The 19,562-nt window shown below is 36.2% G+C and overlaps 1 protein-coding gene across 1 annotated transcript in view; it reads left to right on the forward strand.

Moving 5' to 3' along the window:
• Positions 1 to 19,562, forward strand: part of LOC306872021 (catenin alpha-2) — a 471,996-nt gene that overhangs the window by 371,407 nt on the left and 81,027 nt on the right. Inside the window, exon 8 of the mRNA XM_079420336.1 lies at positions 15,082 to 15,162. Coding sequence (XP_079276462.1) covers positions 15,082 to 15,162 — 81 coding nt within the window. The remainder of the gene's footprint in view (positions 1 to 15,081; positions 15,163 to 19,562) is intronic.

The following is a 19,562-nucleotide window of genomic DNA, read 5'->3' on the forward strand; positions in this document are numbered from 1 at the left end:
GAGGCACATTCATCTGACAGTATAATGAAGAAAAAGAGAAAGAAAAAAATCTGCTGTAGTCATGCCAACACAAATATGGATGTTTCTGTCCTCTTAAACGATTGAAACCTTCATGTTGCTGTTCTCCAGCATTATCTGAGATGTTCCAAACAACAACTAGTGCTTCAATAAAAGCATGAAAATCCTGTGCAAATGAGGTCATATGATATGGCTCAAATTTGATTTAATTAGTGATCTAGAGTTATTCATTGACTGAATCAATCAGTTCTGTTTTTTAATTTTTTTACTTATTTATTTCCAGGTTATTATTATTATTATTATTATTATTATTATCCCCGAAATTAAATAGAAAATTGTATAGCTTACTTTATTTCACTGACTAGTATGTGAGAATTTAGTCTTTAACTTTAAATAGTATTTAGATGGACTAGAGTTTGTCTTTTGTTTAGGATTATTTGATGAGTGGAGTATTGAGTATTGTTGAGTATTGTCACTTTTGATCATGTATTTTTGTTCTTGTGTGTGTGTGTGTGTGTGTGTGTGTGTGTGCATGTGCGTGTTCTCTTGAACAGCAATTGCTAATGCCCACATTTATACAGCAGTGAAAAAAGTAGACACACACGTTAGGTTTCCTTGTCTTATGGGGACAATCAATAGGTGTAATGGTTTTTATACTGCACAAACTGTTAAAAAAATGATGTCCTCTAAACCTACCCCTCACACAAAACTTTGGGTTTTTTTAGCCCCCGTAATGTAGGGAAAACTAGGACCACACACAACTTGGAATTACATGTTATCTTGTAAGACTTATATGATGTACACATTTAATGAGAAGCAAGAAAACGTTAATGTATTTTTGATTAAGAGACGTTTTGCTCTGTTGAAGTGCTCTCAGGGATAAGAAATAGCCAGCTAGGTACTCATTGCATTACATACTGAATTTTGTTTATTCAGATTCTTAATAAGTCAGTACAGTAACAAAAATGTCTTGCTATTTGATTTTGTTTCCTATTGAAAAAGAAATTGGGGGAAGCTTTAAGGTCACGTCACAGCCTTTGAAAACAGTTATCATCTTATGGTATTCTAGAGAGTATTTCACTAGATAAACATTTCTGTATGCTTGTAAGTCTTGTTACATATATACCACAAGGTTTAATTTGCCAGTTACACTTGCATATACAAGACTTTAAAGATGATAGACATGGACTTTGATTTGATTCCATGAGTTTGTTAAGGTTCAGATGTCAGCTGCAGAGTTCATTGGCCACCAGCAGCCAAGAAAGTGTGCTCTCTGTAATAAGATACCATACTAGTGGAATGCCACAGGCTTGCATGCCAGAGTTCTCATGAGCTTTTGCTCTCCATCAGGTGCACACTGCTCCTGCCCAATTAACATTTGGCCCAAGGGCTAATTGTTTGTTGATCTTAATATGTAGCTACATTTTCAAGTTAAAACTATACAAAGGGGGTACGGTTGCTGCTAAAAATATATAATTTTGGCAGTTGGTTAGACATCAGGTCAACCCATTGTCTTACAGTATATAAATTTGAATTTTTAATAAATTTTGAGTTGCATTGTATAGTTACATCTCCACTGCATGGGTTTTAAAGAAGCAGGTGGCTTTACTTGGGTCTGGGGCCCAGCTAAACCTTCCCTCCTAGTGATAGGTAAATGACACATTAGCATTTGGCTCGGAAAGCAATAGGGGGTTGAGTAACGATGCTGCAGCATCTTGGGCTGGGCTCTGCAGACGTAAGCAGCCTGCATCTAACACTTTCTTTTGGCACCAGATCAAAGTGAACAGAAATTTGAATCTGAAATTCAATCTTGAAATGTATGTTTAAACTAATCTAACAAAAGTCAGGGTTTACCCAAAAATTTAAATCCTGTCATCACTTGCCCTGATGTTGTTCCTAAGCTTTATGAGATGTTTTTTTTTTTTCTGCAGAACACACACACACACACACACACACACACACACATATATATATATATATTATTTATTTATTTTTTTACACTATGGTGAGTAAATAATTTGAATCAATCCAGTCCATAGTATTGAATTTAATTTTTGGGGTGAATTTAAGAAAATATTGGTATAATTACTTATGTGACCCTGGGTCTTAAGTGTAAATTTTTTGAATAAATAAGCTGAATAAATAAGCGTTCTATTGTATGTATGGTTTGTTAGGATCGGACAATATTTGGCTGAGATACAACTATTTGAAAATCTGGAACATGAAGGTGCAAAAAAAATCAAAATATTGAGAAAATCACCTTTAAAGTTGTCCAAATTAAGTTCTTAGCAATGCATATTACTAATCAAAAATAAAGTTTTTATATATTTATGGTAAGAGACTTACAAAATGTCTTCATGGAACATGATCTTTACTTAATATCCTAATGATTTATAGGCATAAAAGAATAATTGATCATTTTGACCCATACAATGTATTTTTGGCTTTTGCTACAAATATACCCCAGCGATTTAAGCCTGGTTTTGTGGTACAGGGTCACATAAGTCATTAAATGCATTGACACATCAATTTCCGCACTATATTACTATACAAACAATAGGTTAATGTTATATGTTCCCATCCACCAGGAACCAGGTTAAGGCTAATAGTTAAGTGGCTAATCAGTGACAATTTATTTAATACAAATGATGCTGGCATGGTAATCAAATGAGTTGGAAGAGGTCCAGTTGGCTGTTTCTCTGCTATGTTTATATTTGCAGTCTTTCCGAGGTATCATGCGTTTCACAGGAGTCCAACTGTGATTTGTGTATCTACAAGGAGCTAATTACACTTCCCTCTGAGATGCCTTGGGATTGGCCAGGTGCGAGTTAGATTGGATCCAAGCTTGTTTGCTCTTTCCTTTCAATTTTAAGAGGGAAAATCGATAAGACATTGGGAACTTATTTAAAGGTGTCATAGAATGGAAAACTGTATTTACCTTGGCATAGTTGAATAATAAGGGTTCTGTACATGGAAATGACATACAGTGAGCCTCAAACACCATTGTTTCCTCCTCCTTATGTAAATCTCGTGATAAAAAAGACCACTGAAAAACAGGCGAATCAGAACATAACACCGACTGTGACATAACAGTCGGGATCACTAATAGTTACGCCCCCAACATTTGCATATACCCGCCCATGTTTTAGGCTAGCCACCAGCCGAACCATCAGAAGTTCTGCAGGTATTGTGAAGAAACAAGCAAGGACAACAGTGAAAATGGCAGATCATGGAAATAAATGTTATGTTCCAGGCTGTGCAGGGGATGTGAAGTGCAGGGATGGATTGGAGTCTGTATTCAAAAAGGCACGGAAAGCAATTCTAATAAAATAACTCGAGCCACTAAAGGGACATTGTTAGCTCCTTGCTAGTGGTGGCATGTTACATTACAGTACATAAGATTTCACTTACCACATAAACAGAGTAAGCAGAGATGACTGAGGATGATGGCGAATGATTTACAGATCCTGAGCACTACTGACGAGCATCTGATCTTGTAAAATGTGTGGTAAGTACTGCCGCTCCATAGTATAAACAGAGGACGTGCGATTGTGAATCTCGAAATTGAAAGTAAAAAGCGATCGTGCATTTGAAAGCAGTTTCAGTGCCCAGCATATTTATAGCGGCTTCCTGATTCCCGCATTTTATATACAGTGTAATTACCCAACAATATAACTGCAAGAGAAAGTATTTAAATATATATTTTCCTCCATGTGTTTCCTTCCTGCTGTGTGACAAATGAGCTGAAATGAACCACACTGTGAAACAGCCAATCAGAGCTGAGCTCAACATTATTATTCATGACCCTTCCAAATAAGCCAATAACAGACCATTTCATTCTAGGGAGAAATCCTAGGGTTGTAAATGCACAAGTAAAACTGTTTCTGGAGAATTTTTGCCCTTACCTAAGCCACATACCACATAGATATCAGAGAACAATTTAAAATATTGTATCAATGCATTCTATGGCACCTTTAAATTCATCTGATTGAACGGAATATGAAAATATATATTTATATTTTCCATTCTGAATAAAAGCTACCTTATTTTTAACTATTAGATATTGATAAAACTGAATAATTTTGATTGATTTTTGAGTAGGCTAGGACCTAAATATATTCAAATATCAAAGATTCAGAGTGAAAATATTCAGTAGCATGAAATTGCATTTTATTTCAAGCATCATCACTTTGATGGCTTTTTAGAAGTCGGTTTCTGTTGACTCTGATCTGATGCTGTAGTCTCAGTTTCCTCTCCATCTCATTCTCAAGAGTAAATACAGTGTAAGAAGCATATGTGTGGATAATACTCGAACAAACCAATGCCAGTTCTACTGTATGTACTGCAGTGTCCAAAAGTTTGAGACCACTCGTGAAAACATATGAGACAGTTGTATCTTCATTCTTTCTGCCTGTCCTCCATCCAGTTTTAAGGGTTTTTTGAAGAGTATATGTATATTTTCACAGTGAGTCTTCTGTCTGTGAAAATATCAACTTTGACTTTGACTACATATGACTCCTGCTGTGTTGCAAGATGTTGCTTACTTGTTCATGGCCGGGATGTGTGTATGCTGCTATTGTTTTATATAGGTCTGGTCTGCAGTGAATAAATGGCTACTTGAGCCTTACAGGGGTACATAACACAAAAAAGGCCAGGAAGCACTTTTTTAGTGATTGTTATTGACTATATCAGTTTATTTCCCAAGTAGGGGTCACTTTGTCTCCTTCATATCTGTCCATTGCTCCTCAGTGGTCTCCCAGAAGACAATACAAACCTTTTCAAGTAGTTATCGCTGCAGCCCGGAGACCTGCAAGTGGGAGGAGCTTATGCCAAGTACAGCAAGTGGGAGGAGCTTATGCCGCAAGTGTGCTGGATTTCATCGTAGTTTAACCCTTGTGCATCAATAAAAAAAAGTTACACTTAGGTCCATAGTGGACAAAAATGTCCATGTCAAAAAAACAGTCATACAAAATAGGAAGCTTGGGAGCAGAGACTTAAGTATGGTCTCATTTTAAAGAAGACCCATGGCAGATTATTGTTGAATTAAAAAAAGTTTAAAAAGTGAAACCAAAAAAAAGTTATACAGGTTTAAGTTTATGAAAATGATTTATGAACAATATTTAATATTTTATTTTATGAATATTTTATATATAAAACATGCTGAACTCTAAACCTGCTAGAAAATCAAATCCATAAATCTAAACAAGCTGTCTTCCAAATTTGAAGTTGATATCTCAAAAAATGAGCTCTCAGTAAGATTTTGTTTGGGCGCAGTACCAAATGTTCCCCATTAGATGCCAGCAAAACTCTGCTGGTGCACACAGTGCTTGGATTTGTGATTTACAGTAGAGTTTTTCTTTCTCAAATATTACAAGCACACACACATTTTTTTTATGACATACATACAAACCACACTCTGACATCTATACCAACACACCTACACATTTATAGCTGCATTATTTATCCAATTGGCTCTATAAATATATATATTTTTTAAGTTGATTCAACTGTTCACTTTTTACAGTTTATCTATCATAGACTGTATAAAAACAGGTCTCTATTTACAAACGTGTAAGACATTTACACTTTATAAATCAGTGCAGTCCAAAATGTAAAAAAGCCCATTTTTATAATACATTATAAGGGTATTCTTAAGGCATTATAATGAATGCATAATGCATTATAAAAATTATAATATGTTGTTATATTGTCTTATAAATAATCATAACAACAATTATAATACATTATAATGCTTATGCATTTGTGCTTATAACTTTTAAGATTATGATTATTTATAACACAATGAACACCATATTAAATCTTCTTTTACATTGATAATGGACTATATATCTTGACATTATTTAATATCTGCATAGTATATCTTGATAGTGCTTAGGTGTGGAGTGTTATTTGAGTGTTCCCTGTGAGGCTAATATTAATTTTGTTGTGAGCTAATTAATAATGTAAACTGAAAAAAAATGCAATGTTTACATGTTAGGTTACATTTTATTTTGATGTCTCCTTAGTCTATTGACTATAAGCAACTTTGCAACTACGTGTCAACTAACTATCATTAGAGTATTAGTAGGCTTAGGTTAAGGTTAGTGTAGGTAGAATGTTGACATACTTGCAAAGTTGCTTATAGTCAGTTTGTCTGTTGGGGAACCATGAAAATATAGTGTTAGCATATATTTAGCAGATCATACTACTAATCCTACTAATACTGCTAGTTGACATGCAGTTGCAGAGTTACTTAACAACAGCTGTCTAAAGGGTACCATCAAAATAATCAAACTGATACTAAAATAAAAATAGTTCAAAGCAATCTGATCTGATATCTGATCTTATGGCTGTTTGAGAGAAAAAAATATGACTATTATTATTAGTATACCTATAAGTGGTCATTGATGGCTTTTAGTAAAGTAGCATAAGAAAGGTGGCAAGATATGAGACTTATGAGTGAAGTGACATTCAGCCAAGTATGGTGACCCATACTCGGAATTCGTGCTCTGCATTTAACCCATCCAACGTGCACACACACAGCAGTGAACACACACACACCGTGAACATACACCCGGAGCAGTGGGCAGCCATTTTATGCTCTTATAATACATAAGGAATATAATCCATTGTAACTTAAGTGGATGCAACGTGTTCACTCTGTTTTATAAATCATCATACTCTTAAAAGCAATAACCACTAATAAGTAAATATTATAATACATTAAAACCGGTCTTATGAATATTCATAAGCAGAGGTGGGTAGTAACGAGCAGGGGCGTAGATTACGCGGGGGACGCGGGGGACATGTCCCCCCCACTTTTTATAAAAAGTAAATTCGTTTACTTTTTCATTGGACAGTTGTGTTCTCGACATGTTGAGGTTTTAATGGAGCAATGCATATAAATGCAGAATGATTTAAAATTCAAAGAGACAAGATAATTTATACATGACGTTTACGTTTCCATGCCAATCAGTAACTCAGTTTGTGACGTCACGACATACCCAGGCTCGCGCCCGCGGTCCCGCGCTGTATCCATCATTCATTAGAGGTCGAGATGAGTTCAAAGCGGCAAGAAACTCTTCACTCCTTTTTTACGAAGAAGTCAAAAACAAACATAAGTTGTCATGTGGGATCCGAATAGTGTTGCACAATGTTCAGTGACTCTGCCTATTGCTCTTGTTGAATAATTAGCAAGTTTTGATGTTCATTATATGGAGAAATAAAAAGCTGCCTGGACAAACATGCACTTATTTATTTTCAGTGTATTTTTCCGTAACTCTTTTGTAACGTCTTTTATTTTAACACGTATGTATGTTATCAGAACCCTTCAAATAAGAATAAAGATCATGTTGAACTGAGATTTTACAGCGTTTGCAGCATTGTGACACTCTGCCAATTCTACATGATGTATTTCAATCAAACATGCAAGCACTGATCTGATACAGGATCGATCTTCGTTTAGGGGTGCTCTGTCATTATTGCATCTTTACGTTTTTAAGTGTTATCAAGAATGAACAAGAAACAGTCAGCCTAGGTCTGTTAGGACAGAATTAGGACGACACACAGTGACAGGTAAGAAGAGTGGCTTTTAACACCTGGCTGTTTTTACATTGTATAAAATCTATTAATACACAAGTGTTTGTAGGATTATATATGGACCAATCATAGAAAACACATAATTAGTCAAATATAGAAAAATAAAAAATAACATTAGTATGATGAACAACTTCTCAGCTATCATTTTTAACTACAGTAGGTAATTATTAGCTTGCATATTGATTATTAGTACTTAAGCACATATTAATTCTGTATTCTTCATGATCATATTCTGCATCCCATAATCCTAAACTTAACAACTACAACGACTACCTTACAAGCTATTAATAAGCAGTAAATGAAGAGTTTATTGAGGCAAAAGTCATAGTTAATAGTGAATGTGTTCCCCATTCTAAAGTGTTAAAAAATAATTTAGGATACAAATGATTGGTTATTGTCCAGCAGTAATTAGTTATTTTCTTCTGTATGTCACTATTCCCTGTATGTACATGTTTCAAACACTACTTTATTTGCTGTAGACAGAGGCAGAAGTGAATAGATGAGAGTGAATGAGGCAGAAAGTTTCAGTGAGGCTTCAGAGGTAAAGATTATTTACAGCATTGTCTATGATAAGATATTTATTTTAACATAGACTAATCAGACTAATGTATAATAGAACAGAACAGAATAAAGTAGTATGTGAATGTGCAAGTATCCATTACTGTGTGCCATGTACTCTACATACAACACACACACAATATAATCTGAAATATGTAAACAATAGTAACCTTATAAGGACATCTTTGTAACTTATACTCAAAAAGGTGCACATTAGTACCTTAGAATACCAATATGAACCGTAATGTACAACTATGAAACTTTTTGAGGTAAATAAGGTACAAAGATGTGCTTTTAAGGGTACTGTCCCAGTGACAAGCTGTTGTATTTCTTTCTTTCTTTTTCTTTTTTCTATTCCTTCTATTTTATAATCATATATAATAATATAATCATAAAGCATATTAAGCAAAAAGGTATGATTAAAAATAAAACCTGTCAATTAGACAAGGGTTAACTGAAAAAAATAACAACAAAAAAACAGGTATAACACTAGACATTCCGTCCCCCCCACTTTTGAAATGATGGCTACGCCCCTGGTAACGAGTTACATTTACTTTGTTACATTTACTTGAGTACATTTTTTGAGTAACTAATACTTTTAGAGTATATTTTAAAATGGGTACTTTTACTCTTATTCAAGTATATTTTTAGAGAAAAAACGGTACTTTTACTTCGTTACTGTGGGCGACTCTCCTCTCGTTACTGTATCTTAAAGCAATACAACTTAAAAATGCTTCGGTTTGTTCCAAACGCGCCGTCTACTTTTCTCTGGGCAATGAACGATGCCCATTCGCGAATGATTAATTCTTTTAAGTCGATTCTGTTTAAAGGCTTTATCAAACCAGTGAATCGGTTCGCGAATCAGTTTGAATGATTCGTTCAGTTCCCTGACGCACGCGCTGAGTCTCTGAAGCGGTTCTCACTCAGATAACAGAGAGTTTATGAACATCAAGAGCGCTGAAGACGTGGCTTTGGATCTACAGTCAGTTGAAAGCAAATCTGCAAAGGCTTGTTTGCTAGAGCTATATGAAGATCTTTTATTAGATGAACACCGCGTGTGCTGTCTACTGTTCCACAGGTATAGGCCACGATACCACTATGACATCACCAGTTTGTTGTGCATGTACCTTACAGTAAATACAATGTATCATTTATACATTAAATGAGCTGTCACAGAGTATGAAATGAACACCCGTGGAACCTGCGTTAGCTCTGCGCAGCGGCGCGCGGCCTGTTCTAGACACAATTAATATTCATATTTTTACAATATTTACTCTTGCAAAAATATAGGCTACATTTGTTTATATTTTGCAGAACAGAAGATCCATCAATATGCATTTGTTTCGTTATGTTCAGAGCAGTCATGTGAGGCGTTTTCAGAGGTTTCAGTGTCAGAGGTTATAGGATAATACATAATTAATTTACTTTAAAATATAATTTAATTCAGTGATGCAAATCAGAATTTTCATCAGCTGTTACTCCAGTTTTTGGAGTCATATGATCCTTCAGAAATCATTATAATATATCGATTTATTACCAGTGTTGGAAACAGTTTTGCTGCTTAATATTTTTTGGAACCTGTGAGATTTTTTTCAGTATTCTTTGATGAATAGAAAGCTAAAAAGAGCAGCACTGATAATAAATCAACATAAATCAACGTGACTCTGAAGACTGGGGTAAAGGCTGATGAAAATTCTGATTTGCATCACTGTAATAAATTACATTATTTTATATATATATATATATATATATATTGAACGGCTGTGTGTGTGTGTGTACACATACACATTACATAAATGTAATCTATATATCTAAATAAAAATAGACTGTATTCAGTACCTATATGATCCAAAGTAACTAGTAACTAACTACTTGAGTAGTTTTTTTATCCGATACTTTTTTACTCTTACTCAAGTAACTATTCAGACTATTACTTTTACTTTTACTTGAGTAAATATTTCTAGAAGTACTTTTACTTTTACTTGAGTACAGTTTTTGAGTACTCTACCCACCTCTGTTCATAAGATGATATAACATATTATAAGTTTATATATATATATATATATATATATATATTTATTATAATGCCTTAAAAATACCCTTATAATGTATTATAAATATGGGCTTCATAGAAAGTGTTACCAAAATTACAATGCCATGCAACTACATTACCTGCTTATGGTCTTCGGTGTCCGTAACCTGAAGAGCAAATTAGTTGTTTGTAGAGAAAAAGATATTGTCAGGCACATTACAGATCGTAAACTGTGTGTGGTACTAAGAAAACGTTGTACAAAAGCCTCCAAGATGCACTTTTCACAGATTGTAATACTTTTTACAAAACAAAACAAAACAAACAAAAATTGTACATCACGCTTACCTCTTCCACTCATCTACCATGCCCCCACTGAAAGTCGTCTTCTTCGTTTTTTTGACGGATCGCAAAAAATTTGCCCACTACCGCCACCAGGAGCGTGAACCGATACTACAACCCACATGACATTAAACAAACCAATCAAAATCTTCTGTTGGTTTATACAGCCCACTTGCAGCTTAAGTCCCACCCATTTGCAGCTGGCTCCAACCTCCCTTTATACCCATCTCAACATTTTTGTGGTCTCAGATGTTTGGAGCCTCCTATATATTATGCTACATTATATTATCTAGCCAATTTTCATTTAAAGCCCATAGTAGTTTAATGGACAAGTTGTTATTGGTAAACCATTGCACACTTAAACACATCAGGGTAAGAAACTCTTGGATAAAGACAGACAAAACTTTTGTTGTTTTGTCTGTTATTATCCAACAAAAATAATCATAACACTCCTGCTTGCAAGCTTCAGACACAGTTGTGTGTCTTAATACTGAATAATAATAAATCTTGTGTAAAGCCAATGTTTGTATCTGCATTAGCTCCAGGTGCAGGTGCAGTAAATTCACCCTCACAGCTGAAAATGTATGAAAGTGGAGTTGCAAACTTCATTTAGAGTTCCTCATGTACATCTCAAACTCTGACAATAAGCAAAGGAGTGAGAATTCTTGAGAAAAGTTGGAAACAATTCTAAAACTCACTCGTGTGTTTTTCCCTTGTACCTGTCCATGTCATAATTTCCATGAGAAAAATACTTCAAAGAAAGGAAAAGGTTGAGTTGCCCCTGGGTACTTCTGTTTCCTTCAGATTTCAGCTGAAAGACGCAAATTCCATGAGATTCTGTAACAGCTCTGTTGTGGACAAAATTTGGATTAAACTTGCCACCCTTTCAGTTCATGAGCTAGAATTTGAATTGAATTGTCCACAACCTACAGGATGTTGGATTGAAATCTGAATTATTATGACGGGAAGAGGAATACACTCAATTAAAATTCACAGAAATTAAACAGTATACACAACAGAGAAATTAAAAGTTTCTGACAAAACTTTGGGAAAATTGTGCTTATTTTCTCCTCTATATTTAGCTTTTATTATATATACCAATACTTTTTTTCTTTTCTTTTTCAGGCTTTTTGCTACCGAATTTATGCTCTAAGGGAACTTTCTCTTGTAACTACGCAACACCTGCCATTTTCCTGACTATGAACGTTGTGCCATCTGTTGCAAATCCAGTCAACGTGTTCAAAAGATTTTTTTTTTTTTTTATACAATTCTGAAGGCCGTATTTGTTAGACACCCTTGTGTTAGAGTTCCATACAGATGATTGCCCTGTCATGGCGCATTAGTAGAACAAAGGGAAATGTCTTTAGATAGAGTCTTGTTCTCCTGGGTTTGCTGATTCTGAATTCCATAGAGATTTCAGAGATTTTAGAGACTTCATCCAGTTTAAGAATATTGATTGAACTAGCCAATTTAATGTGAGCCAGCTTGTACTGCCTGTGTATTAATAACATCTAGGCAGAACTGGAGGATGGTTGCTTGGCAACATGGTCATTAATTTTGCGCAATCTCATAATGCTCAGGCCAAATACAACTGTGTCTGCTGTTTCAACTGTTGCCTCTGATTTGCAATTCTCTGGTCAGATGCCTCGGCTTTAGTCAGCACTGATGAAAGATTTCATTCCGATACAATGATGGGAAAGGTAATTAATTTGTTAATTAATTCAGTCTGATTTTGAATCAGATATCCATGTTGAAACTTCTGTTGAATTGGCTCTCTTTCACTCTCATCTACTGTCTAAATAAAATAAAATAAGTTAAATAAAATTTTCACATACATATGCATACACACCTCTGTTCATTTGTCTTAAAGCAGTTTCTGGTATGTGAAGCTGTTCACTTCAAATATTGATTTTTCTGCAGTAGATGTGTGAGTGCCCTGGTTTGAAACTGACGTTTGTTGGACGTTTGTGAGTTTCAGACAGGACTGATTTAGGGCCCTGCACTGAGTTATAAGAACTTCATGCTGCTATGTGTAAGGAGAGCTTGATTTCAGATCATTCTCTCTCTGTCTCTCTTTGCTGAAATGTAGAAGGAGGTTAGAACTTAGCCTCCTAATTGCACTCCATGGTGCCAAAAAAATTAATATGCTGCTTTTAAGGATACTATTTGAAATGGTGGCTCTGGTAAAGGTTATGGTGGCTTCAGTATTCACTACTTATTCTGAGGGTCATCTTTCAAATGAAAGCAGATAGCTTTGATTGAATATCAATTAACGCCTGGTCAAAAACCTTTGCACATGGATCATTATGTAGCTAAAATAATCTTCAATCAGACTGATTCTGACCTTTTACCATTGTAAAACATCTAATGTTATGTGACATTCTGCATGTTAATGCAGAATATCTGTCTGTCTGTCTGTCTATCTATCTATCTACCTGTCTGTCTATCTATCTATCTATCTATCTATCTATCTATCTATCTATCTATCTATCTATCTATCTATCTATCTATCTATCTATCTATCTATCTATCTATCTATCTATCTATCTATCTATCTATCTATCTATCTATTTAAAAAAGCTATTCCACTGGGACAAAAAGACAGAATGAGACAGAATTCCTAATTAAAAACTTTAAATATATTTCAAACGGCCTCTCAAACTCCCCTGCATTGCACCATTATCTTTTTATCATACACTCTGTCCACTGTATCGTTTTCTGGCAAATTCTTGCAGGCATTTAGCCGTTTCAGTCCTGCTGTCCATATTTAATAGGATATTGTTTGTGTTTGTACGGAGCCATAGCCTGCCGTCTCGCTGCTGAGAGGGAGAGAGAGAGAGAGATGGGACGTGTGTTGTCATCTACGGTGAGAGTTTCCTCTGACACTGACATACAGGAGCCAGCTGTGAGCTGTCTGGCAGATCGGACCTAGGGGAGACGGCCGCCACCGCTGCAAAATCTTTAATTACTCGCTAACAAGAGGAACTGTCCTCATTTAAACCCGAGCATATTTCACCAGCTCACTCTGACAGGGGAACGGGAATCCATTTTTGTGGGCAACAGCCACTGGAACAATCAGACAGGAAGCAAACGGGGGCATTCAGATTATATGGTGCATGACACTCCTGAACTAGTCGCGCATAGCCAGACTTTTCCCTCACGGCATCAAGTCTAGTCCACACTACTGCAGCTTATTTTGGTTAAATCATGTATTTAAACAGCAAGAGATAGTCTGACCAACATATAAAGTGACCTTCTGTGTGGCCACAATTGGCAAGGTTTATCTGAAATGGATTTTTCTTGTACATAAAACATTGAAATGTCTATAGACCTAGTGATAAAGATTGTTGTCCACCCAAACTAACACATACAATTTCTTTCCCAGATTTTAAAACAAAGTGAAATATTCAGTTCTGCTTGTTTACTTGCTATTAAGTGCCTCAGATGATTTGATTACACTTACTAGATAAATTCAGGCATTGGTTCGTTCTGAAATAATTGAATCGACCAATTGAATTTACCGATTGAATCAACCCTGTACCTTTAAGGCAGATTGATAAAATAATAAAGAAATCTTTGTGCCTTTATTTCAGGTAGTTTCATAGAGCCAGCCAATGACATTACTTAGTGAATATACTGTACTTTTTTTTGTTCTGTATGTGTGTGTGTAATTGTCCTTCAAATTTGCATCAACTGCTTGTCATAAGCATATTGTACCGCACATCGAGTGTGTCAATAGGATAGTTCATATTGTTCAGTACCTGTGAATTGATGATTCAGAAAGTGTGACCCTGGAAACATTTGTTCAATTTCCTTCTAAAGTTAATCTGCCGGATGATTGAATGAAAGGTTTGGAGATACAAAAACAGAACTGATTCATGTTTGGAATATAATAGAAAATACCTTTATTATAGGCCTTCACATCTGTATAATTCCAAGCTGGAGCTGTTTTTATGTTATGCTTCAATCCATTATGTAGAGTATTGGTAAAAGAACGAAGATGCAAGTTGTTCAGCATTCAGAGTTGTGTGTAATTTTCAGATTGCTTCAGGCTAAAGTATCCTTTCGGCTTCATCAGATGGAGTTCTCGGCACCCTGCGATGTGGCTTTTATACTGCCATAAAGGTTTAATCCCTTACATTTTAGGGCCTGCCTGTGGCCAGCCATTTTTGTGGTTGAGAAATGTAGCACAGAAGATTCCTTCATGTCAGTCTGTCTGCAAAACTTGCTACTGTGCCCTATAGTACTCAGTATTTTTTATTGTTGGTTGTGTCTACACTCTATTATTGCTTTATGCGGCACTTGCTTTATTCCATCCCTGCTGTGTCTACATTTAGAGGCACTTAAAGGCCTCAAGTTTCAAGAGGTTCTTAAAAATCTTCACCAAACCCCACTCAAGGCTGACAAGCATTTTTAACTAAACCTTTCACTCTTGATTTGTTTGTTGCTCTTTCATCTTCTTCTGGTGTGAGCTTGCAGAACAATATTACACGACTAACGCCAAATTTCTCCACCTTTCTCCCATTTTATTGCAGACCGGAAGAAAAGAAAAAGGAGACCCACTGAATTCAGCTATTGACAAGATGACCAAGAAGACCCGTGATCTTCGCAGACAGGTGAGTCAGTCCTCTGCCTGTGGTCTTCCTAGAAAATAAGAACATAAAAAGACCACTACACTGGAAGAAAGTGATAAACAGTCAAACCAAAATTTATCCAGATACCTTCAACATTTCTCACATTACTACAGTTTATTCGCTATAGTTTAGAAAAAGAACTCAAGAGTTAAACTGTGTCAGAACAAATTAATCTTGATAATGTCAGATAATTTTTATTAATAGAAAGGTATGTAACAAAACAAGGTCAGGTCAAAGTGTCAAATCAAATTTTTGGTCCCAAATTTTTTATAAATTTTACTGGTAGTTTACTTTGCTATCCTCACTTACTAGTGTCCTGCACCACTAATAAAAACATATAAAAAATGATATATGGCGTCTGAATAATTTTTGGTTTGACTGTATTGCTGTACCTCATGATACAGTAATACATTATCATGAAACATTGTTTCATAGAACAGAAAAGGACATAAATAAGGGATGATAGGATGGTGATTGTAACTGTCAAGATCCAAAAAGCACATAAAAGTATCATAAAGTTGTATATGCAACTTGTGCACTATATTATGATAGCTTTGTGTGAGGAAGGAATGGGCATTTAAGTCATTTTTCACTGAAGCTCTTCCGCTCTGCCATTTAAGTCCCTTTACAATAACACCATACTTTAAGAACCACAGGTTTACTGAATCGTCTTTTCTGAAGGTTGATGCCTCAGGTATTAATACTAGTTCATCTGCAAATGGATTTAAACCTTCAAATAAAAACAGACAAACAAAATGCTAAAAAAGTAACTGTAATGCACACCACTGAACTATCTGTTGTATTTTTTACTCTATGTTCAAAAGAATAAGTCTTTTGAGAACAGTTTAGATTAAATAACACCTCCTCACATTTCTGAACATCTGACTGTTGTGCATAAGAGCATCAAACATCAGTATGTCTCTAACTCAAGAAGCTGAGGTCCATGCTCTTGACTTCGGCAATCAGCACAGCTTAAAAGCTCTTTTGATGCATTTTCTCTCTCCATCACCATGACAATGAAACAAAGTGTCAGATCGGTCAGCACCGATCTAAACTAAAAACAGAGTCTGGAAATAAAGCTGCATGGCATTAGACGTAAGGGCATTCCTATCAGACTGACATTCCCATCTGGAGAGTTTTTCCTTAAAAAAGAATGAACATATAATATGCTATTATGATACTATTACCTGACATTTACATCAAGAAAAATGAAGTAGTCTGTTTGCTCGCCAGTTTAAAGAACAAGGCTAGATAAATATTTCACTGGTTTAGAGAAACATAGGTGCTCCTGTCAGCCCAGTTAGGGCAATTTTCGATAAATAGCATCATAAATTTCCCTCTGTTCCATGCACAATGTTGTTGTATGACATTTGAAGACTTGGCATACTTCTATGATACTTGTATGGTGCTTTTTGTCATTGTGAAGTTTGATAGCACCCACCCGCATTTACTATTTTCATTATACGAAAAGGAGCAGGTTGGATATTGTTTACCAAAAAAATAAAATAAAAAATCGTCTTTTGTATTCCTCTGAAGAAAGAAAGTCATATTATAGGTTTGGAATAGCACAAGAGTGAGTAAATGGTGACAGAATTTTCATTTTGGGTGAACTATTCCTTTCATAAACTCACCATATAACACATTCAGGTAAGCAAAAATTGTCCCTACACTCTAAACATCAATATGTCAGCTGTCAGAGAGCATACAATCACCACAGTCACCCTCTCATTTGTAAGATTTCTTCACATTCTCTAGAAGATTGTTGTGTTTGACCATTCAGAACTTGTTTTGTATTCTGGAAATATATTCTATTATAGTGGATGTTTTACCAGTGCCTGATTCTTACAAGACCCTTAACAATTTTAAATTGACTTAGACTTTTCCCTGTCTGCTGTTACTCATGTCATAACTCAGGATAGTCACCAGTAAAAGGTTTAAGACTGTGTGCATTGTTGTGGTGCCATCTGCAAATCAACAATGTTATTGGGACATTTTCACACCTTCATTTGGAGAGTTTGTTTCAGAACCTAGTGCATTTTGACCCTTAGTCCAGTTTGTTTAGGCATGTGTGAACACAACAATCTTGTTTGGATCCGCACCAAAACAACAGATCCGAGATCATCTCAATGAGATGGTCTCGGCCCAATTGCAAATACATTCTGGAGCGGTTCAGTTGTGGTGAGAAAGCAATTCGACACAACAGACGAACAAACCAATCTGTTCTTAATTGCTCTTTTCTGAAACAGGTGCATTACCATAATGACAGAATCCCAGAATATACATTAAACAGGTGTACTCTTACCAATAACAAGATTGTTTTACTCATATGAGACTTCCATAAACATTTTTGAAATGTTGCCTTGTAAAAGCAAACCAAACCAAGAAGAAAATGCAAGAACATAATTTAAATCCCTGTTTCGGGAAACAAAGCAAACAATCTACAAGTCTGAAAAAATGTTATATGGGACCATTAGCAAGTGTAGCAGATTTTAACTCTCACACTTCCGGGTGGTCCTGGGAGTGTTAAGATGAATATTAATGCTAACAGTTAGCCTTCTCCAGGTATTATAGACCTCCTTGGCCTGCCCCCACTGAGAGAAGACCCTCTTCACCCCACATCACAGTAAATCCACAGAGAGAGTAACTAAGGTGGAATGGATGTTCGTTTTGAGCGGCCTGCTTTAATTACACTCTTGGAGTTCAGGAGTGTGTTAGTGGATGTATAAATCAGCCGGCACAGAGGTTAAGAAGTGGTACATACACACACTCATACACACAGCTGGAGCACATGAACGTTCACCGTTTACCCTCCTCCCGGTTTGTACAATCTTTTATAATTGGAAACATCTTTTAAAATCTTCCCACTCCCACCCCCCTTCAGCAAGACTGTAAATTCGACGGCTGCATTTTCAGACTCAGCAGTCGTACATCACCTCCCTTGTTTCTGCTGCTCTACACTCCTTCCCCCTCACCAAACCCCACAGCCGGCGCATTCCTGCATCTTCTGTCACCCGCTTCGCTGGACCAATATTCGGAAAGTGGTAAACTTTCCCCGACACATGTATTGTAGTTGCATGTCGGATGAGGAAACCGGCTGTTTACAGATTTGCCAGGCCAAGCATTTTTAATCCTCTTAAGACATTTATTTCATTATCTATCATGGTCTGAAGCGGGGCAAGATGTTTCCTTCACGGATACATGGAAATTTTATGGTACAGTAAAGTGGTTTAAAGGAAATGAATAGTGTTTGATAGCCATGATTTTCCCCAGCTTACTCCGCTCCAGAGTCATCTCCCAGTAATTCTGGCTGATCACTTACTGTTTCCACTGCTGGTGAGCTCCATATGCTCTTGCATCTGATAAACCACCTCTCACCTTAACAACATGTTGCTAGAATCTCGTCACAAAACAAATTACATTTTAATCACTTTAATGGGGTTTAAGATCCCGGAAAACAACTTGCTAAGGAGGATCAAGGAGGATTCTAAGCAAGTTGCGGATGGTTACACAAGCTGTCGATGTCTTCAATGTGAAATCCATGCACATATGTTGGATGTTCTCATTACGTATTTTAATTTCAGGCAGTGATCTATGAACAGCAGTCACCTGCTGTGATTGTGATGTTGTTTACCAACTCCACAGAACATCCACCATGGGCTTTATAATGGCAAAAGAGCCCAATTCAATCAAAATTAATTACAAACTGTTATTGGGTTTTATTAGTCAATTGCGTGAAGATGATGCATTGAGCCATTGAGGCACTAGTGCAGGGGTTTCCTGGGGTTAACCGATGCACAACTCACGCATGTAGAACGCAAAACAACCTGTACGGCATACTGGGGAACATGTGTTATTTGCTTGCATTTGCATGGATCTGGGTAGATATGTGTGCTGGTTATGGCACGTATTGTGTGTGTGCACATGAGTAAATGCATTTCCTTCTCATGGCTGAGCCACTGAAGATATGAGATTCGAACCTCTGTGATCCGCTCAGGGCTTTTAAGGCCCCTCAGTCAAATGAAAAGAGGCATCGCCATCTCATCAAATCAGTCTCACTGGAGGAACATCCGAGTGTCTGTGGCAGCCGTCTTTGAGTTATTACTGTCTACCTGGCAAGAGAATATACCACCCCGACCAGTGCAAATCAAGCAATAATGGCGAGCCCTGTTCACAATCGCAGACATTGCAGAGGAGCGCCAGTTGATTTTTGTATTGCCATCGCTGCTTAGTCTGTATTTTATTACATTTGCACTGGTTAGGTTCAGCATGTATTTATGGATGGTTCTTTTTTAGATAGATAGATAGATAGATAGATAGATAGATAGATAGATAGATAGATAGATAGATAGAAATTGAAAATCCTGCATTGCACAGAGGACAAC

Source organism: Barbus barbus, assembly GCF_936440315.1.
Source record: "Barbus barbus genome assembly, chromosome: 7".
Taxonomy (NCBI): domain Eukaryota; kingdom Metazoa; phylum Chordata; class Actinopteri; order Cypriniformes; family Cyprinidae; genus Barbus; species Barbus barbus.